This window comes from Mizuhopecten yessoensis, unplaced genomic scaffold, assembly GCF_002113885.1.
Source record: "Mizuhopecten yessoensis strain PY_sf001 unplaced genomic scaffold, ASM211388v2 scaffold716275, whole genome shotgun sequence".
NCBI classification, from domain to species: Eukaryota; Metazoa; Mollusca; class Bivalvia; order Pectinida; family Pectinidae; genus Mizuhopecten; species Mizuhopecten yessoensis.
Window position 1 is genome coordinate 249,643 of NW_018480035.1, and position 23,472 is coordinate 273,114.

Consider the following 23,472-nt stretch of genomic DNA (forward strand, 5'->3'; position numbering starts at 1 on the left):
ATTAGAATAAATGCATGTACTTGTTTTCGGAGGCTAGGTGAATAAAGCGAAGATTTACCTTCTCTCCTCGGCTGGAAAGACATTTTTGATAGCTAGAAATTCACCGACAGCTGTCGTTAAAACGTACGTCTGTACAGTTAAGGATTTCTCCATTACGGATTAAAAACGCCAAGAAAACATTGCCTTTCGGCAATTTCTCAACACAAATCGCTCATAAGGAGTATCAAACTATATTATCATGAAGAATTCTGTGATAAGGTTATAAAAAACTTACTTCACTAAATTATCCCTTTAACTAACCTGTTATATATTAACTAACCTGTTATTTATTAACTAACTTGTTATATATTAACTAACCTGTTATATATGAGCACAGCTATAACCACAGGATGGGGGATCGGTAAGGGTATCTGCAGTTTGTCAAACTGAAGTTCCTTCAAAACTGGTTTCCACGGTTTGGACCTTGACCTGAAAATAATAAAAAAAAAAATATAAAAAAAAAAATTGATGAAATCTTTCATTCAACTAGAAAATGTCTGTAAGATATAAATGCCCCCGCTGCCGTACCCTGAAACATGCACACACACAAGGTACTACACTTAGAGTTGATGAGTTGATTTTAATATTCATATGTTTTTTCCGTATGTTATTACCATCTCCATAACATAATGAATGAAGTTGCTAATACGTGAGTTGATGATTTTCTATATATAGCAACAGTTATCTTTGCCTTGGAACCCTGAAAAACAACAATGTCCGAAGTATACTCATACTTGACCTTTGCATAAAGTTTGACCAAAATCCATTAAAGAATGAAGTTGCTAAGTGTTTACATTGAATCGGGACGGGGCGGGACGCGATGGGACGGACATGGGCAGCACTATATGCCCCACCATTTTACGGAGGGTTGTACCTTTATATAAGGTTTGACCAAAATCTGTCAAAGAATGAAGTTGCTAAGTGTTTACATTGAATCGGGGACGGGAGGCGATAGGACGGGTGTTTTACATTGAATGGGGTTGGGACGGGACGAACATGGGCAACACTTTATGCCCCCCCCCCCCATTTTATGGCGTGTTCAAATGTGTCTTCAGGGGTGAATGCGTAAAACTTCATACACATCGTAACAATATATGTACTTTCCCAAACACTGATGAGAGTCAAATCTAAACCTACCACACTGGAGTTACACTACTTTTAGTTACTACTTTGATTAAATCCTCCCCTTGCCGAGACTATGATGAATGGTGTGAACTTACATTAATGCCATTGATTTAATTAACATTAAACCTCACTATAGTGCATGTTCTCAAAGTCTGATCAAAGATTCTGTACAAGATAAAATGACGGACCTCTGTAATTTCCAAACCACCAAAACCTGATAATTGACCGTATTGATTGTTATTATAATACGTGTGGTACTAATGTCGAATAGCCTTTTTATACAGAGATTATGCTGTAAATAGTTTGTTTTATACACTGCTCATGGTTGGCATTTGAACATTTCGTAAGCCAGCTCTAGTTTACAAATTCACCGAAATATCTATAAATAAACATTTTGCGATTCAGTACCTTTTTTTCTTTCAACAGATCACAAGAATTCCACCGATAACCTTAACTATAATCGAAAATTATATGCTGTACGGTGACCAGACATATTTGTGAATCAGGTTATCATACATCTCTTCTGATATGTGGTTGTTTGTAGAAAAGATGTTTTGCCACCTATCAAAAACACTGAATACATCTTTTCCTTGTATTGATAGATATTTTGATTGCGATTTTATCATTTTTGGAACAAAATCAAATGAAGACGTTGTCCACAGATGATGGGCGGCTCAATCTTTTCCTTGGATAGAAATTGTTGACCAAGGGCCTTTAATAAGGACGTAAAGGAAGCGAGTCGGAGACCATACCTGGGTGTGTGGTACCGTGTCGTCTGTAGGATGACCTGGCTGGGGTCGAAGAAATGGAGGTCCAACTGTGGTGCCTTGACGGTCACTTCACCTGTTAGAACACAGAAACCCCATTAAGGTCTAACGATCTTAAATGAATTAAATAACTCTGTGTAAATTTTGCTAGAAGGCAGTTTTCCAACTAATACAAATAGATAATATATGATCATGAAAGGAAAATATAACGACCCTAATGGCTTCATGGTTTTGTAGGATTTCTTTTTTAACACATTTGTTGACCCCTGTGACCTTGAAAATAAGCCAAAGGTCAGTTATTTCGACAAAGTTGACAGTACATTTGCTGTTATTCAAAGTAGGGGGGAAATTAGAAAAAAGAGTCCCTGCTGACTAATTCTGCATTTTTCGGTAGTACATTTATGTATATCTCGAAATACAATGTCTAAAGAATATCGTCTTCCTAAATTACCAGAAGGTGTGTGAATCTCTGTGACAAGGTCAAGGTCATCGTGGAAGTCACCAGTTGCAAGCATCTTCATATATCGCTCCATGTTGATATGGTTAACCTGAAAGGGAGATAATTCACACTGTCACATTGGCACTATGATGTACTTTGCAGTTTTACAATCAATGTAAAAAATCTTAGCATGAAGGACATAATTAAGGTGTTAACAAATCAAGTATTCTTTTCATATCTATGAGTGATTATCTACTTCATGTCAGTCATTGCACTGGGTATATCAAAGGTACAAAGATCACACAGTGAAGGCACGGTAGTGTAGTGGTAGGACGCCGGGCTAGTGACCGGGGGTAGCAGGTTCGAGCCACGGCACGGCAATGTGTTGTGTCCTTGAGCAAGATACTTTACTTCGCTTGTTCCAGTCTACTCAGCTGTAAATGAGTACATGGTTGGGCAGCGTTAGAATTGTTGAATGCTAGCTGTGAGCGCGGAAATGGCAGCACCAGCTGTATGCCCCCCATGGAATTGAGAAAGATGTTGGCTGGTTACAAAAGGTCCTATAACCACGGATAATTATTTGTGAACTGCTTTGAGACGACCTACGAACTAGGTTGTGATAAAGCGTTATATATAAGAACCTCCAATTATTATTTTACAAAATTTTGCAGTATTTCACATCAATGTCAGTTAATTTTGACTCACCTCAAGTTCAAAATGATTATCTGTGTCTTCTAAAGGTATCAGGAAGGTCTTGGAGAAGACCTCTATGAATTTCTTGCTAGCCAATCCTGTAAATTAAAATCCTTATTAATGTTCACAAAAACTTCGAAGGAGACCAAAACAAAATTGACAGAGAGAGAGTGCAGAAACAAATTATATGTCTTAGGGATCATCAGATCCATTAGCTGTTTTTTGTGACTTTTTTTTAAATAAAAAAAAAGTTTAAAATTATTATAAATCAACTTTATAGAAGATTTAGAATGTCTTTCAATTGTTATCTTTTTTTAAACATTAAAATTTTATTGTAAGAACTGAAAGAAATACAGGAATCCAGACTTTAAGCATACTTAACATAGAAAATATCTTGAATGGTAAGGAGAATGACTCATTTTCACATGAAATTGTCTCCATGATAGTGTAGAATTTTCTATATAATGAAATACCTAATATTCCCCCTTCCCCCTGTTACAAGAATGGGATAAAATCAATAAATAGTCAATAAAACATGGGTATTGTTTTCACTATATGAAGATGTTCATGTATGGGGTTGAAACACAATTGTCTTTTCTTCAAGAATACACTTCCTGTTTCCCCACTGGATGTCTACTTCCGGACGATTTTTTTTTAAAGGCATGGTGTAGAAAGGGGAAGCAACCCTGTTTACGCACACATGTGTTACCATTAAAGAGCTTCGCTGAACAGTGGAAATTCTCTTGACTCTCTCAACTAATCATGGTATAGAAATTAAAATGTCCATGTTTGGATAGGATAGTGAAATCTTCATGTTCTCTATACATGAAATATTCCGTCTTTGCGTATTACAGAGTTATCTTCTCTTGAGAGCAGGGATTGAGTGTTACGTCATTGGTTTCTGCGAGAAAATTGATGACGTTACTCTCACAAACAAGTGACGTAACAATCAATACCTGCTCCCAAGAGAAGATAACTCTGCAATACGCAAAGACAGAATATCAACTGTACCATCTTTAAATAAATATCCACAAGCTGATAATTTCGCGCTTATGAACTCTGCACACAAACGTGAATATTTTCATACCCCGAAAATTTCGACTACAACAGTATATCAATACATGATGGGAGCATTAATACTGTTGATAGAACTTACCTCTCCAATCTCGAAATTCCAATCCTTTGCCTTCCCAGAAATCCACTTCAGGGATCAAAAGTTTCGGGAAGACACGTTCGGTGTAAAACTTGTCCAACATTTTAGCAGCATTCAGAATGGATAACTGTATATGAAAAGAAGAGAAAAAATGTATTAATAATAAAACAGCTAATAAACAATTAAAATATGAAATGAACCATTAATTTACTTTTTTCTAAAAAACAATTATTACCCAAAACAGAGCAAAATACCATGTCAATGTACCATTTCAAGAATTTTCATAAAATACCATCATATTAGGTGGTTTTTTTTTTTCATTTGACTGAAGATCCCAAAATGTACAGTATCTACATATATTAGGTCTATGAGGCTTTGAGAACAAAACACCATGAAATCAACCTACCGGTATGATGCCCGATGTCGACCTTGAGAACATGCCCAGAAAAAATGTACAACATATAAATATGTACCAACTGATGTTTCAAATTGAACTTATAAAAAAAAAAGGAAATTTAAATTTATTTAAACTTTGACACCATTTTTCATTAGAATAAAGAATGATATGCTTGCTCTTGATAACTAAACTTTGATTTGAACTTTGACCTCAATTCATTACTTTGACATTGATAGGTTCTAGAAACTACTAATCTTCACTATTGCTAATGCATGTTTTGACCTTTGACATTCAATTTGTAAAACATGTATCTGCCTTGGAGCAAAGCAGAGAAACAAACAATTAAGGTACATATATGTGTATGAATTCAAAATAAACTCTCTACAGTAATTATGAAACGAAACATTCCTTATTTTAGGGGTGCCACAGAAAATCTCAAACCTTAGAGTAAGATTCTAAAATAGCATATACCCTTGTTCTTTGGAATCATATCAAAATTTAGCAAAAGATTCTCCTTTCTAACTCCAAAATCAAGTTTCAATTAGATACCGCTTCATAAGAGACGTTCCTCGAGCTCTCCTTACATCTTAAGCCCCTATAGGAGACCTTCCTCAAGCTCTCCTTACATCCTAAGCCCCTATAGGAGACATTCCTCAAGCTCTCCTTACATCCTAAGCCCCTATAGGAGACGTTCCTAGAGCTCTCCTTACATCCTAAGCCCCTATAGGAGACCTTCCTCGAGCTCTCCTTACATCCTAAGCCCCTATAGGAGACCTTCCTTGAGCTCTCCTTACATCCTAAGCCCCTATAGAGACCTTCCTCAAGCTCTCCTTACATCCTAAGCCCCTATAGGAAACCTTCCTCAAGCTCTACTTACATCCTAAGCCCCTATAGGAGACCTTCCTCAAGCGCTCCTTACATCCTAAGCCCCTATAGGAGACCTTCCTCGAGCTCTCCTTACATCCTTAGCCCCTACAGGAGACCTTCCTCGAGCTCTCCCTACATCCTTAGCACCTATAGGAAGCCTACCTTGAGCTCTCCTTACATCCTAAGCCCCTATAGGAGACCTTCCTCGAGCTCTCCTTACATCCTTAGCCCCTATAGGAGACCTTCCTCGAGCTCTCCCTACATCCTTAGCCCCTATAGGAAGCCTACCTTGAGCTCTCCTTACATCCTAAGCCCCTATAGGAGACCTTCCTCAAGCTTTCCTTACATCCTAAGCCCCTATAGGAGGCCTTCCTCAAGCTCTCCTTACATCCTCAGCTCCTATAGGAGACCTTCCTCGAGCTCTCCCTAGATCCTTAGCCCCTATAGGAAGCCTACCTTGAGCTCTCCTTACATCCTAAGCCCCTATAGCAGACCTTCCTCAAGCTCTCCTTACAACCTAAGCTCCTATAGGAGACCTTCCTCGAGCTCTCCCTACATCCTTAGCCCCTATAGGAGGCCTACCTTGAGCTCTCCTTACATCCTAAGCCCCTATAGGAGACCCTCCTCGAGCTCTCCTTACATCCTAAGCCCCTATAGCAGACCTTCCTCAAGCTCTCCTTACATCCTAAGCCCCTATAGGAGACCTTCCTCAAGCTCTCCTTACATCCTAAGCCCCAATAGGAGACCTTCCTCAAGCTCTCCTTACATCCTAAGCTCCTATAGGAGACCTTCCTCGAGCTCTCCTTACATCCTTAGCCCCTATAGGAGACCTTCCTTGAGCTCTCCTTACATCGTAAGCCCCTATAGGAGACCTTCCTCGAGCTCTCCTTACATCCTAAGCCCCTATAGGAGACCTTCCTCAAGCTCTCCTTACATCCTTAGCCCCTATAGGAGACCTTCCTTGAGCTCTCCTTACATCCTAAGCCCCTATAGGAGACCTTCCTCGAGCTCTCCTTACATCCTTCCTTACATCCTTAGCCCCTATAGGAAGCCTACCTTGAGCTCTCCTTACATCCTTAGCCCCTATAGGAAGCCTACCTCGAGGTCTCCTTACATCCTTAGCCCCTATAGGAAGCCTACCTTGAGCTCCCTTTACATCCTTAGCCCCTATAGGAAGCCTACCTTGAGCTCCCTTTCTGGTAACTTGATGCGTCTCTGTATGTCAGGATGGAGACCAGTGTTCAGGTTTTTCTCACGACTGAAAAAAGGATAATTGCTAAAGTTGTTAGAGAAATCCCCCTTAAGTTTTTGTGTATAACTGTTAATGTTGTATGTTATGATTGTGAACAAATACTTTTCACCGCTGGCAAAATTAATTGTAAAATATCTATAAGGGTTATCTCCCTTGGACTTTTGAAAGGGCTGATTTTGTAGGGCTGATTCTTCTTATGAGAAAAAAAAGCTATTAAAGAATGCAACTGTTGAAGTCTTATTTGTTCTGATCTAGAGCTGACAACACATCATGTAGTTAATGACACATATGTGTTGTGTTTGTACTTTGGATTAGTGTAAGAGTTATTTCCCTTTAAATATTTTAATAATTTTTATCACTTTATTTAATAATTTATTAATTTTATTTCAATGTTTATTTCACTCATCTTGAAAAGAAATACCAGCAGAAAAGGAATTGCTCAAGTTAACGATAGGCCAAATGTTTCCTATTTCAATCTTTTCTGAGAGATAAGAAAGCTCAAATATTCTGTCCAAGATTGTAATAGACTTTTTTGGCATTCTTGGACACAATGAGCTTAAGCATCAATGTAACACGAACTTATAAGTGACCTACTTTTTGACCTTCATGGTGAGATCGGTGAGGTACTGGCTGGTTTCGGCACACAGGCGTTTGTACACTCCCTCCTGGACAACGTCTGCTGAGAAAGGCTTGAAACATTGCTCCACAAACAGACTGCAACAGACAAACATACCACACATGTCATCCATATTGTAATAATCCATTTTTTAATCTATAAACTATTGATGATATCTAACCTTCTACCGAGGAGATCAATCTAGTAACAAGTTCTGATTGTAATGGCAGCCATTGCAGAAGTCTCCGAAACTACCCGCACCGTCAGTAATGTTGCTAATGAAAGCCACTATGGTGTTCATAACAACATAATAACACCTATATGCCAATTTTGATCGAAATTGGGCAATATCTAAATTTCAACCAATCAGAGGCTGTGGTGGCCATCTTGGATGTGCAACTGCCATACAAAAGGTGTCTTGCACATCTAGGCAACCCAATACTCATGCAGGGTTTCATTGGAGGGCTTAATTATGACAGGCACTTGATTATTCTTCTCATATTTTTTAACATGAAAAACTGACAAATACAGTAATTTGGTACTACTTTTTTTTGATAATATAGAAACTTGCATATAAAAGACAATGGTTACACAGAAACCTGTGTATAATGAGACAAGGGACAGAAACCTTTCTCTTAATAACCTAGACCCGTCTATGAAGGATGATTAAAACCTGTATAAAACCGTAAATGGTAGAAGAGAAACTTGTCTAAAATGGACCCAGAATATCGCATACTGTATACACCGGGACATTTTTGCCACTATCTATAACTTTCAATTTTTCACCCTCCTGATTTGAGGGTGGATTTATCATGTCAGCGAATATTAGCACATAGCATACCCTAAATACGAATTATGTCGGAAGGATAAAATTTACACCGGGCGAATATGGATTTCATCGGTGAATTCAAGGGCGATTATTTGCCAGAGCCCAAGTTTCCCTGTTTACAGTATTATTCACAAATGATTATCTCAGAATCAATTTAAGAAGGATTCATTCAAATAGGTTCCATTGAGCAAAAAATATCAAGGGGATTTGGCACAAGTTTCAAAACATTTGCTCATTAAAAGAAGGACTTACTGTATTATATTTACTCAGTTCTCAAAAGAAATATAAAAAGGTCTTGTGATAAAATGTGACCCCGGTCAGGCAAGTCGTTACAGATATACTTTCAGGTTATAAGTGTAAACATAATTTGTAGAACTCCCGACAAAAAAAAACTATATCTGCCACTGGAGGTGATTTCAAACCACCAACATCCCGTTCTTATCACCGGCAGCCAGGGTCATAAAGCCAGCCAAAGTTTACAACACTACAGGAACAATCTCACAAGAATATAACTGTCATAGCCCCTACTACAAAAGCCTTATTATACCAGACGTGATTCTGAAGGATATCTCCGTTTACACTGTGTACGGTAATGTAAAATAAAGTATCGGAGGTCTATGTGCTAAACAGGGTCTGTTTGAACTTTAAGAAATGCCACATGTGTGCACTTATGAACGAGCAGATTTCATTGGCTCCATGAGACACACATGTTTATACCCTAGTTATTAATATAAACATAGGATAATATATGCTTGCACAAATAATTTCCCTGGGAACCGGTAGATCCCTTAGGTGCTAATGATGTGATATACTTTGGGAGTAATAAGGGCCCAGACTGGCTGACTGGCTAATGTAGAAGTCTGGGGCATTTACACATCCCCCTTACAGCCTACAGGGGTACCCTAAAGCTAAACACCAATGGTTCACTCGACTCATACTTCCAAATCTTACTGTTTTATTTCAATTTTCAAGTCTCACTGAACACCTTCAGATTTTGATAAATCTCAAGTGTTTTTTCTTCAATTTTTGACAAATCAAGAGTCGAAACACATTTTTTTTTTTTGATTGAGAACTGATCTACTCTGGCACTGACAGAATCCAGAGCTCTGCTTTACGGAAGTTTTTCACGTTAGGAGTGGATGACGTTTTTCGAGACTGTGCGATATGATATATGACCATGCTGATGGGATGTGAGATTGTGACAGAGATCGAGCCATCCATTTACACCTGTCGCAGCCTCAGTACCACGTGGTAAATGTCGCCGATGAGGTAAGTCAACACACACCACAGCACTTATCATCACAGTTCCTCACTTCTAAAAGGCCAGTAAAACGATAACATCATCATTGATAGGAAAAAGGTGAAAAAAAGTTGAAGTATATAATACATTCAGCAATTTCTTTTTTTTTTGCAAAGATGGAGTTTTCCTTTCGACAAAACTGAAAGTCAGTAGAATTTTGTCCTTTGTGTAATCTCAATCTTTAGTTGTATACCAAAATGTGCTATGAAGTAAAATGCTCACCACAATTTATTCAATTGTACTAATCTGATTTTGTTATGATAGAAAGAAAATTTATTGATACAATGAAACCTGTCTTATATGACACACACTCTCTCTCTCTCTCTCTCTCTCTCTCTCTCTCTCTCTCTCGGACACAACGTTGGATAGTATGTCATAATATACAGGGATGGGACTAGACAGAGTTCACTTTAGGCAATTCTTATCGATTTACACTGCAATGTGGATGAAGCTGTTGACAGGGTGAGTTGTGAACGTATGGCAAATCACATCACATAAAATATGTTTGAAATATATACACTACAAAAAACAGTCATATTGCTAACCAACAAACCAACAGGAGGGTTTTACTTGGTAAAATCTATTACAGAGCTGTACTTTAATTTCATTGGTTCTTGTGCTCATTTTTTTGATATGTTTTACACCCTGAAATTAAGTCGTAATTTTAAGATAAAAAGCCAGTCTGAGATTCACATTGAAATACTCACATAAGCTGGTATACAAGGGGAGGTAACTCTGCACAGCTTGAGGTGACATTGGTATACATATATATATATATTGTTAGAATAGTTTATGGTAGTCAATTTTTCAAAGAAAGAATGAGAATAATTTAGAAATTGGGGAAAAAGAGTAGAAATACCACAGAATGACCCTGCAACGTTAGTTTTTCAACACCTGTGTACCATATAGGTGATGCTAGCCTTGACTAGGCTACTATATATATACTGATAGCAAAGTTACATTCTATGTACCATTGAATGAACCACAGATGAGTTCAACAACTACAGCTAAGGAACTACTCCTTGTCAGCGTGTGCTTTTCCCATGGTAGTAGAGTTTATATTAAATTATAAATGTGTAATTTGGATTAAATAAAGACATGTGGAGCTACTTAGCTACCTCGGCACAAATCAAACCACAAATTAACTCATGATATCATCCCTGTGATGAAGCATGGCAGTATCTTGAATGAATTACACACTGCGGAAGAATTCAGAAAATAGAAAAAGATCAAATGTTTCCTGGAGAAGTTAGACTTTGCCTCACAATTAACCAAGACATAGAAACTGCACCATCAAATTGATACAATACTCTAATTGTTTACCTACAAAAGACCTTTGTACGACAGAAATCATCACCAGGGCCACAATGGTCAAAGTATCCTTAGCTTAACATTAAGTTAAACTTTCATCTAGTGTAATTTCAAAAACGTTGAAACGGAAACAAAATATACATTCAAAATAATGTCTAAACAAAGGAGAGGCAAAAAAAAAGTAACAGAGAATTTGATATTTCACTGAAAAATTTAATTTTGAAAATTTATGTTAATTCGTTAAGCTAACCAGACTTTAAACAGCCCAAGATTGCATATAAATGAAATTAATAATGTCTTTTTGTACATGTCAGCCTTCAGTACTTATGACATTTAATTCTATCTGTTAAATTGACATGTGTACATCAAGGGGACATCTCCACGAATATATTATTCACACAAAAATATGTATGTGTTTTTTGCGTGTGTGATAATTTACATGTATAAAACATTACAACAGCCATTAATTGTTTACTCCTTATGAGGTTCATCGTAAATCTCGTGGACAAACAATACCCCAAACAAGTCCTTTACTGTCTATATCTCCTTCCTTTTACAGACTAACCAAGATTATAAAACAATGATTTATGGTTTTACAGGAAAGACCTTTACACAGGTAAAAAAGAAATAACATGTTTTGCACTGATTTTCGCCCACTCTACCTTGTGGCCTTCAACTTGTGTGCCTTGAGGAAAAAATAAAAGAGGATTTCATATTTATGTAAAACTGTTGTAAAAAAACATAAAATCTTTTGTTGTATTGTAGTATAACTGTCAATGACTTGTGCGTGTCATAACGCTATATTACCGTGTAATTTTGTGAAGAGATTTAATTAGTTCTAGCTGCAGTAAAAGCCAATTATCAACTATAACTCTCAAAAGACACTTGACAGAAATCTTATTGTTGGGAATTTTCGATCAATAATAAAAAAAAATGTTCCCAGATTCATAACACATGTTGGTTCTATAATATTCTAAAAGTTGACATCAAGGAGATCAGAATGGCAGATTCTATATAATTTTTCTTCTTACAGATCAAACAGCTGCAGAAGTGATGGTTTTTTATCACCTTAAATCCAAAATAATCGGTTTCAAAAATATCCCCATGACCTTGATACACAAACATTAATCAAAACTACCCTCGCCTGTAGCTGGTTGATTTTTTTACCATCTCGGTTGAAAATGTCAATCTGTCGAGTTGGCTTTCATTAAAGACTCATTTAAAGAAAAATATAAAAATATTTTTCTTTGATGTGTAGAACTGATCACGAGAGGACCGACCCTCTTTCTGGATATGTAAAATCTGAGTACGTGGTTTCTGTCTCATAAAAGGTGATGGATCTTTTCTGCGTAAATAATCAATCGACAACACATTTAGCGCAATAGTGATGGGTTTTTTCATGAAAGACAATTAAGATGCTATGTCATTTGTATGTGTCATTATACAGATGTACTATTGTTTTCACAGTGTGAAGAAGCTTCATGAAAGAAAGCGACATAATTATTGAAATACTTTGAAAAGCTCAATTTCATTATAAAACATTTGAAAGTTCAAAACTGAATTTAGTGTCGGTGCTTGATACTTAAACCCTTCGTTGTAGCTAGCATTTTCATATAAGACTACCGAGTAATGCTTTCCCCGGTAAAAAGTTTGAACATCAAAGTTGGATATGGTAGCATTAAATAGGTAGACAATCCAAACACATTGATATTCAAGAGAATCTTATAATCTTTGTAACAAGTCTTTCTGAAGACAACAAATGAGTTATGTCCCCTTGTGAAAATGTGGAACATTTTTTTTAGTTTAAACATATTTTTTGCCATAGGTATACATACAGCAAAGGGATTGGGCACAAGTTCCATGAACATTATGGACTCGCTTTCCCTGGAACATCACAGGACAGTATCACTATTGTAACACCGAAAGTTAATGTCACTAAAAATAGATGCTTAATATAAACTTTATTTATTTTACAAAAATTATGAAACAAGATATTTCAACTTAAATTAATCACTCTTGTTTGCCTTGATGTAAGAGGGTCACAATGTGGGAGGAAACCGCAGCACCCGCAGCAAACCTGGGAGGTTGCGGGGCAGGTGACTCCCATACCTCTGCACGTGCAGTTCGGAAATCAATCCTCGGCTGCTCTGGTGAAAGACAAGTGTGTTCTCCACTTTGGCGACCGACCACTCCTTCTGTTTTATTCAAAATGACTCGAGTTGTCCCCCTTATTTAAAATACCGTCATCACTGTTTGGTATGGCAGCATTATGACACATCGCAGTACACTCACCCTTCAATCCCCGAAAAACACAAACACACCTTACACTGACAGATGCCACGCAACATTAGGACAATTACTATAATAGTATTACACTAATGGTGTAATAAGTAACACACTTTCTGTAAGGTAGGCAGGACCAGTGGATGCGGAAAACTGGATAATTGACCGCAAACTTCAAGTAACATGTCTTAGGTACATGTGTAAAGCAAAAAATAAATCTGACGCCATTCTGCATTTTACTCCATCTCCCCAGACAAAAGTGGCGAATTAAAATTGAATGAAAATGGTTTTTTTACATAAAAAGTCACAAGAGCGCACATATTTATAAATCTTTTTGATGATGCTGAAACACAAATTATAGGCTCAAACCAGCATTCTTGAAGCTCTGATTCTATTGGCAGAATAAGTAACTAGAACACTGGCAGGTCAGCAAGGGCCCCGTCATGTGCCTCATGACTGTACACTTCCCCGTCTTTATTGTTTTTAACAGTGACCTTGACCATGACCTTAGAAACTTTTTAAAGTTCTTTTGCACTTCTACATATAACATTGTATATGTATCACCATGTCAAAGTTCAGAAAGATTAGTCTTTTAAATTCTGAGATGGACAGACTGACAAGCAGATATAGACAGACAGACAGACAGACACTGTAATTACTATAGGGCACCCAGATCTCGCCCTAAATATTAACATGGATGGTACATCCAGACTGGACATTCAGGCCAAAAACAAGTACCTACAAAACATGAAATAATATGACATATAAAAATGTCCTTTCTGATTTGTATTAGGAATTTTGCCGGAGGACAGAATCTTAAGTTTGACCATGAGAACAGTTTTATCAATGCTCAGATTACTATTGATTTTAACTGACAGTACGATAAAAAAAATTCTAAAGAACGAACAATTTTAAGTTTTACGACTTGTAGACATGGTAGGCCTCCAATTAAGGAATCACTATATATATACCAGTGTTGGGTCAGATATTTAGGAAATAGTAATCTAGACTCTAGTCTCACAAACGTTCCTTTTCTTCTGAACAAAATCCTTAACACTGGAATACTAAAGGTAAGGAACTTTCTTTACCTAATACCACTAAAGCTTTCCTATGAAAAAACTTCAGGGATTTCCTAAGATAAGGGACATTCTTGAAACTGGTATCATGTTATATAATTGTCGTTGCTAAGTTCTCCGTAGGGGTAACTAAAAAAGACTAAAAAAGATTTTTACATGTATTACACACCAAACAACCAAATTAAGTTAGACAAGTATGTAACAAATTAAAACGGGGCGCAACAACAATAGCCGCAGCGCAGACGTTTATCTACGCGAACTCAACGGCCACCAGACAGTCTGCCTTGATTTACGCGTTAAAAACATGTCGACTTCCTTCCACAATGTAGCTGTCTGCCCTGGAGGGTTCAGCATCACAAAGTCACACAGATACACAGGTATCTGTAATTCAAACTCTACATGCAACCGTCAATAATACCCCCGCCCCCTGTATCGTCTTAACGCAGAAACAACACTATCATTCCAGTGTCTCTTTTATTATTGATCAATAATTGCTACGTTTATTTCGGAATCAAAGTGAAATCAGTTTTATGGGATTGCATTATGACATCACTACATGCAATAAACCGTGTTAACATGCGCCCAGACTAATTCTGTCAGACGCTTTTTTTAAAATCGCAAGATACTTGTAAAGGATGATTTAATGATTCTTTCCGACGATCATTAAAACACAGATTGTTCTTGTTTAGTCATAACTGTACCTGGTGGAACGCTACCTGTTCTGTGTTAAATGTCAGACGTGTTATTTCGTCTTTGTTTATCTAAGAATTTTCCCATGCAATCTTGCCAGGCTAACACAACACTTAAACTTTACCTCAAAGAAAGACGATCTCTTCACAACTGACAGATATGGTCATAATCAAACGCCAATTTATTTTCATGGTCCTTCGGGCTATGATTTCCCCTTACGTCGTCTGTAAAAGTCAGGCTCAGTTTTTCTTATCTGTGCGGCTATGCATTTGGGGAATGTCGTTTTGGAGATATGTATCTTACTTTGGAGACTGTGTCAATCTTAAGATGGTGACCTTGGGTGACCTTGAATAACCTTTCCCTCAATTAATACACATCAGCCAGGCCTGGTAAACTCATTGTCGTGGTGACTGTGAGCGCCCAGCCCCACCCACGACTGAGAGTATTGCCCCTGTGTCCATAATTATGCTGCTAATTGCAATGGAAAAATTGATTTCACACTACGTTTTTCGCATAGTTTGTTGGCTAACGCCAGATAGCGTTACATATAAATTAAGGGAAACACATTATGTGGGTCTAACTACACAAACCAACTCAAAACAGGGACACTTCACAACCAGTGTCAAAACCGACAAGAATGCTTGAAAATATGACTTAGCTAATATTATTGTGTTTACAGTATATCTATGGAATTTTCTCTGTAGTCCCTTAACCATTGCGAGATGCTCTAAAGTAAAAAATTATTTAGAGGAAAAATGGAATAATAAATGGACTTGTATAAATAAATTATAGCCAATTACAAACTTATTATTCGCAGAAGTTTAAAACCAATACAAATTGGTATTGAGGAAGTTTTATTTACATCAAACTTAAGTGACGCTAAACCTCACCCTTGTGGAGATTTGGTTGCATAGAATATTCGTAAAGCCACGTTACCCGACCGATAACAATAAACATTCAAATTTCAAATATGGAGTTCATTAACTGAACACATCAACACAATAGAAAAGCATTGCATTTCTAAATTGCATTTTAATCAACTTCGTGACATATATGTGAATAAAGCTTATTGATGGAAATAAAACAGACTCAGGGTGGTCATAATTTTCAGCGATTATAAAATTAATATGGAAATCTGCATTCATACATAAGGTTACCTCATACATACAGAATTTATGCTCCAACTTAAAGCACGTTTTATTCGTTTCCGACCAGTTTAGAGATTATTTATGGTATTTCAATGCCCCTACATGATTACCGATTCCAAATAAGGCGATATAACTTAGTTTTATTGCAAATTTTACGGCACAAATTGTACGAGACCCGAGGGTAAATCCGCAGCACTGAGTGTATATCATTCCAGGTTATTTCATCAAATGTTTTCATGCGATGGATTTTATATCCCGTATAATAGATTCCCCAGTTGGACTTCCTTTCCCCATATCTATAGTGCATTAATGGATAAAAGCAAGCTGACTTGGAAGCTGGCAGGGAGGAGGAAAACTGGGGAGGGACGGAGAGTAAGGGTCCACAAGTAAGTGTCTGGAGCCATAGAAACAGCTGGATGTCGACCTACGAAAATTAAGTTATTTCAGCCCCCCTGCAAACAAAACTTGTTTCCGGTAGAAGAAATTCTATTGGCCGTTTCCACATTTATGTGACTTTTGAGAACTCTAGGCAAACTGTTTAGCTTTTTGACTTATGGACTTTGTGATAAGGTTTGGTGCCAGTCTTGTTCTATTTATTCAAAATCCTGATACTTTGAATTCTTGCAGGTCCTGTACCTCAAGAAAAAACAACATGTTGATGTTTCTCACAGAGGGGAGAGATGTTTCTCACGGAGGGGAGAGCGCTTTGAAGTGTATTGCGAAGCATGGACAGAGTTTACCAACATCCCTGTTGGGGAATGTCCAGAATGTATGTAATTAGCAGGGGTAACACTATAATGTCCCGACTCTTCTGGGAGGGGGGATCTTGATCCAGTGACATTGGTATACACACTAATGTGCCGACATGTCCCGATCACTGAGGGTAACACTAATGTTCTGACTCCTGGACCTCGACAAATGGTTATGGCTGCACAACAGAAGTATTCATTACAGGGGTGGATTCTGATGTACTTAATATTTATTTGACTCCGACACCTCATAAACTACCGAAAAACTCTGACAACAAGCAAGGTCTGTGATGACTACCCTGTGTACCACCTCTAGAAAGTTAGGAAGTAGACTGACGTCCAGTCCCTATAGGTTTTGTAAAGAATGTTCCAGCTGCATTCTTCTGCTATCTCCTAGTTTGAGAGTTACGATCAGACACCCAAATAAAAATCATAAGAGTCTCATTAATGAGCTGTTGATAGGACATTTAACCCTATAAAACCAAACAAGGTTTCCATCAATAAAATTTCATATAAAAGAAAAAAAAAAGAAAAAAAAAAAAAAAAAATGACGTTTCGGTAAGACGGCATTTGATTGGGTTGATAATAATGTGAATACCATCATCTTAGGACCTTGGGAAACAAACTTGAATAAACATTTTTTTCCCTTCTTTTCTAATAGCTTGTATACACTCCTACTGTTTAAGGCTATAAATAGAATTGTTCCAAGGTCACTTCCTGTTTCGCAAACAAAACCAAAACGATTCGTTACATGAAATTCATACCTTGACAATATTTCCAGACAAAACAATATTTCCATCAAGAACTACCACACTTTACAGAAGAAAATTCACCCAATTTTCCATCCTCGTAAATCATGATTACATCTGTTTCTTTAACTCAAGTGACAAAAAGAACAATATGAGCCCTGAACCGACTATTGTAACACTTGTATACACTTTAAAATGTTACGAGTCCAATGTCTGCTAGTAGCTATTTAAACAGAAAGTAAATCAATGGTATCTTTGACAAAATCATAAAACTCATTTAGATTAAGATTGTACAAAAATATGAAAGAACCAGAATCTGTTGGTGATCTTATTTCTTTTAATAATTTGAAACACAATTTTACAAAAGTCTTTTGATATTGAATTTAGTCAAATCTGGATGTTTTGTTCTTTTAAAGAAATATGGTAATGATTTGAAATAAAAGTTGAAGGATGTAAAGGACAATACCAGCCCCCACCCCACAACACACAACCACCATATACTCAATGAGTTTTCATCCTTTGGGCCAGATTAGCTAAAGACACCACTTTCCATAATCCCTAACTCAGAGTGTTATTCTGTCACATTTTCCGACTGAGCTTAACCCAGTTAATGAAAGTATTCAGGCCCTACTGAGCCACAGTAATACATACATAAAGCCACAGTGGAACTCTCTAGTGTTTTGCCAGCTACAGTGGTACAAGGACCCTTAATTAGGTTTACCCCCTACATACCACGCTCCTATAAACATCCACCTGATTTTAAAACAACAGATAGTGTTGCTCCTATAAACATCCACCTGATTTTAAAACAACAATACAAGACACTGATCGTAACCATTATAGTTGTTTTATTATGTCTATAGTCCCAATACACACCGTCTCTCTACCTCCATTCCCCTGGTTAGTGGCAGGTATATCATGGATCCTACGAAGAATGCAAGCATAACAGCTGCTTGCAAGTGTTACGATTCCCCCCCCCCCCCCCCCCCCCCCCCCCGCCCTGGCTAACTGTCACAGTGATTGGCTAACATTGGCACCCATCCCTAATTACGCCCCACTCTGTAACTGATAATTGTGGCCGATGGTACCGGCCCGTCCAGGAACACAGTTGTATATATACTTTATCTTAACGACTTGTTAAATTGATTATCAGAATGTTGGAAAAGAAACTAGCATGTCCTGGAATTTAAAATGATCGCCATGGGACAAAAAAACTTGAAAATATGCAAATAGTTTCTGACAGTTACGAAAAAGTTGAGTTTGAATATTTAGCTCAAACTTAAGGAGCTCCCTATAATTGGTTTGTAGTATACATACACTAGTTACTTGGTCATGGGACAAGAATCCGGGTTTGTATACAGAGTGATAGGTTGTTTTCATTCATAAGATACTTGCTGCCACCACCTATCAGTGAGAGGCCTGGCAGCTTGTGGTCTTATGTAATGTATTGGACACATCATGTAGAATATATCCTAGGGAACAATGTTTATTTAGATCGCTATCTCAACCTGTTTTATTTATAAATATATACAGCTAACAGGCATCAATCCATGACTTTATACTTGCATCCCATCCCCAGCAAAAATCTCCCACAAAATTTCGCACACAGTAAAACTTAATTTATTGCCATCATTTGTCCGGTGAAAGTAATTTGTGTTTCAAATAAGTTTTGCAATACACGGAGGAAAATGCATAAAAAAGAATTGTGAAGAAAATATATAAACAGATCCTTAAAATTTGAAATATTGGCGGTAAGCGAGATGGCCAAAAACAATGTCGTTATATCAAGGTTTTACTTGAGTCTTTTAAGTGAAGATGTGAGGAGTAAATCGCCTCTGATTATCTCCCTTTTAGATAAATCTTTGCACAAAGGATGTTTGTTTCTCCTTCGTTTTTTTGAGTATTACATATCAAATAAGATTAATTCTTGTATCGTTTCTAATTACATTTTTTTGTGGGCTCCAAAACATCTAATATGTTATGTTTATGTTATGTTATCATAACAAACAGCATTTGTTGTAGCAATTATTGATGAAAATTATCTCTGATGAATGACTTAATTAAATAAAGAAAAAAGTGTCCTGTAATGATATTATATATTGAAGCAATTATTGATGCTAAATATAACACATGAATGGCATAAAATAAAACGAAAAAGAATTATTTTTTGATCATTATTGTATCTAATATAATCCATATATTTTTATGTTCATCCAAAATTATTGATTGGAACAAATTTTATTTAAAACATGAAAAAAAATCAGTTATTTTCATCAAGTGAATCATTTCACAGTACATTAAATCCAGAATTTGATTTATCATGTGATGAGTAGAAAACCCATTTCAGTGAATCACCTGAGTTTAACTACAGAAAACATACCTCAAATGACTGAATACATATTTTCTAATTGAAGTGTATATTTGGCACATGCTCCTGGGAACTTGACTGATAACCTGTCGTATGACTTGAGTTTGTGTACATGTTTTGTCCCCTTATGCAGTACATGGATCTCCGGTATAATTGTGTGTGAAACACCAGATATTGTTGTCCGGTACACAGCGTACCAGGGTAGAAAAACGTGTTAATTGCGGATAGATTTACGACAACAATGTTTACGGAGCCAGACTGGAGCCGAAGGGGTGTGCGATCTCATTGTTGTGATACAGGTATATACCTGACGTAACTTATCTAGTGGGTATATAGATATGTAGGTACAATATACCTGAGCGATGTTATCAGATACCGGGGTACAGATACTGGTTACAAGTGTTACCGATGTGCGACAGATGGGGTGGGGTTTGTTTAAAGGGTATCACAGGCCAGCCGACAGATAGATGTATACATTTATAGTCTGTGTACAACTGTCTACTCGACTTCCACTAACTCCGGCCCCAAACAAGCAGATTAGCTGTTCTACTGACACAATCTACCAGTCCTGGGCAGAACAGTGACTCCTGACCACAGAGATTAGCACTGATAGTAACAAAAATTCATAAACATTGCAGACGCCTAGCCAGAGATAGCATAAATCCTTGATCAAGTCTGGCTTCTTCAAGAAAATGGTATTGCTAGATTGCAGATATATCATAGGAAAAATATAGAGATTTAACATATACATAAACTAGGATTTTCCTTAGATCGCAGTGCTGTTGACATTTTTTTTTCCGAACGCCGCAACATTTCCTATCAAATAATGTTTTTGGTGTAATAATAAAGAAATCACAATTATCTTCGGGGCCAATGTATAGAAAAAACAGATCGCAGACCTAATGACATTTTCTTTGTCTGCTTGAGCCAACATTCCTTTATTATATCTGGGATGCGACATATACGTTGTATCACAAATACATGTTCTCTAGGAGAAAAAGATTGACAGACTCAATATTCATAGACTTCAAGATTCCTTGGGTCCTAATTCATAATGAGGAGTCAAGTAGTTTATGCGATAACCCCCAACATTCTGTAAATAAAAGTCGGGATTCTCGGTGAAATGATAAAAGATGATGGATCATCATAGCCAAGAGAGATAAGACTATACAGTATAGTATACCTAGTCATATACTTAAAACTTCCCCCGATCACAATTCCATTGACAAATTTTATGTTCGCCTAATATTCAGCCAAAGGCCATATAGTTGCCTACCCATCCATAAAGATAATAGCTAGTATCTGTTTCTGGCAGCAGTTAGCGAGTAATTGAGTGGAATCAGTATGATTAATTCAATATGGACCCCAGTACGTATATATGAACACAGAGCTATCAACGTAGGGGATGATTTATATAAGTCCTCTGGGCTGGGAAAAACATTAGCCTTATACAATCATTTCACATATCTCTTTAACATTCAGGAATGATATGGAGTAATTCTGCACCACAATGATGTAATTTTGTTTATTTATGTGCAATTTTTGAAAATTATTAAAATGCCTGCGTAATTTGAGATTTCGGGACATGTGAAATTACAAGGCAGGGAGGGTCATATGGGCATATCTGTGTTGGGTATGACAGTTTTGACGGTGATTCCGCGACGGAACAGAAGCTTAACTCTATGGAGAGAATGATGATGTCATTTCTTTGTCATCTTGTGCGTAATCTGCATCCAAAATGTGTCAAAAATCGTAATGTGCAAAGAAAAAACTTGAAGCGATTCTCTTTGCATAACTGCAAATTCATGGCTGGAAAATCTGTATTTTTTTGGTACAAAAAAAAAAGGAGTGTGAGCGAGTTGTAGGAAAACAATTACCCTTACAGCCGGAACACGCACGATTTCTTCCCGAAATAAACAACCTTAAACCCAGATTACGATTTTGCAATCTTCATCTTTGTTATTTCTTCATAAATCAGTCCTGTGTACAAAAATCTAACAGAAACAAATCTAATGAAACATTTGGTTGAAATAAATGTGCAAAGAATGAAAATAATATCAAAATCAAATAATTCAAATCTATGTACAGTCAAACTGTCATAACTCCTACACTGTATTAATCTTATTCTGTACGGCACGGCTATCATTAATCGTCATTTACATCAGCTCGTAACGGACATTTGAGTTCCCCCCCAATAAACAAATTTGAAGTTTTGTTATCAATTTTTGAGACGCTCTGGACAGGAATTCAGAATAGTCAGGGGTCAGATTAGACAAAATTCACTGTAGTTACACATAGGTCAACATATTTCTATGCCAAAAACAGCCACGGTAGCCAAAGGGTTAAAATCTACGATCACTTGACCTCGACTACTGGGTTATTAGTTTGATTGTGGCCTACTAGGGGCACTGTGGCCAGGAAGACCAGTAATTTCCCTCTTGGTAATCCAGTTCTGCTCCTCGACCACCAATACCTGGTTCATCCTTTGAATTACCATTGCTGCTAAAAGGAGGAAAAGCACAAACAAACCAAACCGAACCAATTGAAGCAAAAAATGCCTAAAGACGTTTACAACTTCTGATAAATTCAAACCGAACCAATTGAAGCAAAAAATGCCTAAAGACGTTTACAACTTCTGAAACTTTCTAAGATATTTTGCATTGTCCTATTACATCTGATCTGTACAAATTCCTATTTTGTTCTGTGCATGGTTGAAAAGACGTTCCTTTTTCTCAAAGACAACACTATAACCACTTTCGACCGACTTGTGTCTGTAGTAATTTGTTTTGTATAGCGACACCTTGGGTCGTTATCAGTGTTATGTAACGGGACATAGTGACACATTATTACACAACACTTAAGATTAAGATCTATCATAAAGTGTAGGACAGTGTTATTGTAACATCAGGTGACACATCTATACCCTATCATTAGACTAGGGCAAGACTCACTGTCACGTTATTACGGATTGTTGTCATTGTCGAGTGGGTCGGAAATTCAAGACATCTGTACTTTACGTAAGATTATGTTATTTATTTGTCATTAGGGTGGGCCTGACCCTCCCTCTGCTGTTGGGGTGGTCTTCTATCCAATCCCGTCATTATGGAAGATCTGGCCTACCCTGTGCCATAAGGGAGGGTGGATCTATCCCCTCCCCCGCCATTAGAGTAATTCTGGTCCTTCCACCTGCCCTATGGGCAAGTAAACCCTATCCCTTACCATCAAGGGTAAGCCTGCACATCCTAAAGATGCCCTTCTGCCATAAAAATGAATTTAACCTGTTTCAATTATTTTTTTGGTAAATCTAAGGCCAGATTATGAGTTTCGTCGGAAAGAACAATTTTAGTCTCAAGAGAGAAAATTTGGTAAACATAAGTATATCAATCAGCCAATCTCTTACAGCCAGGAACTGATGAATGGTTTAATTAAAGGGCACCAATACAAAATGATACCCAACAGTGACACTAAAATCCACAACTAGACTCAGACATTGAGGTATTACAGTCTGTGTCCACTGTAAATTCTGTAGTATTATAAGTTATGAGGCTGGAGTTTTGGCCTCCTGGGTGGCTGTTTGGTCTGGGAGGGGGACAGAGGAGGAGGAGGAGGAGGAGGGGGGGG

The 23,472-nt window shown here is 37.2% G+C and overlaps 1 protein-coding gene across 6 annotated transcripts in view; it reads right to left on the minus strand.

The window, feature by feature from the left end:
* The window catches only part of LOC110442531, a 141,859-nt gene that overhangs the window by 12,748 nt on the left and 105,639 nt on the right, over positions 1 to 23,472 (minus strand). For all 6 annotated transcript variants that reach the window (XM_021486182.1, XM_021486181.1, XM_021486176.1 and 3 more), the window contains 7 exons: positions 7,327 to 7,446; positions 6,663 to 6,738; positions 4,220 to 4,343; positions 3,076 to 3,161; positions 2,383 to 2,479; positions 1,917 to 2,007; positions 358 to 468 (listed from right to left, as the gene is read on the minus strand). In XM_021486182.1, the coding sequence (XP_021341857.1) occupies positions 358 to 468; positions 1,917 to 2,007; positions 2,383 to 2,479; positions 3,076 to 3,161; positions 4,220 to 4,343; positions 6,663 to 6,738; positions 7,327 to 7,446 (705 nt within the window). The remainder of the gene's footprint in view (positions 1 to 357; positions 469 to 1,916; positions 2,008 to 2,382; positions 2,480 to 3,075; positions 3,162 to 4,219; positions 4,344 to 6,662; positions 6,739 to 7,326; positions 7,447 to 23,472) is intronic.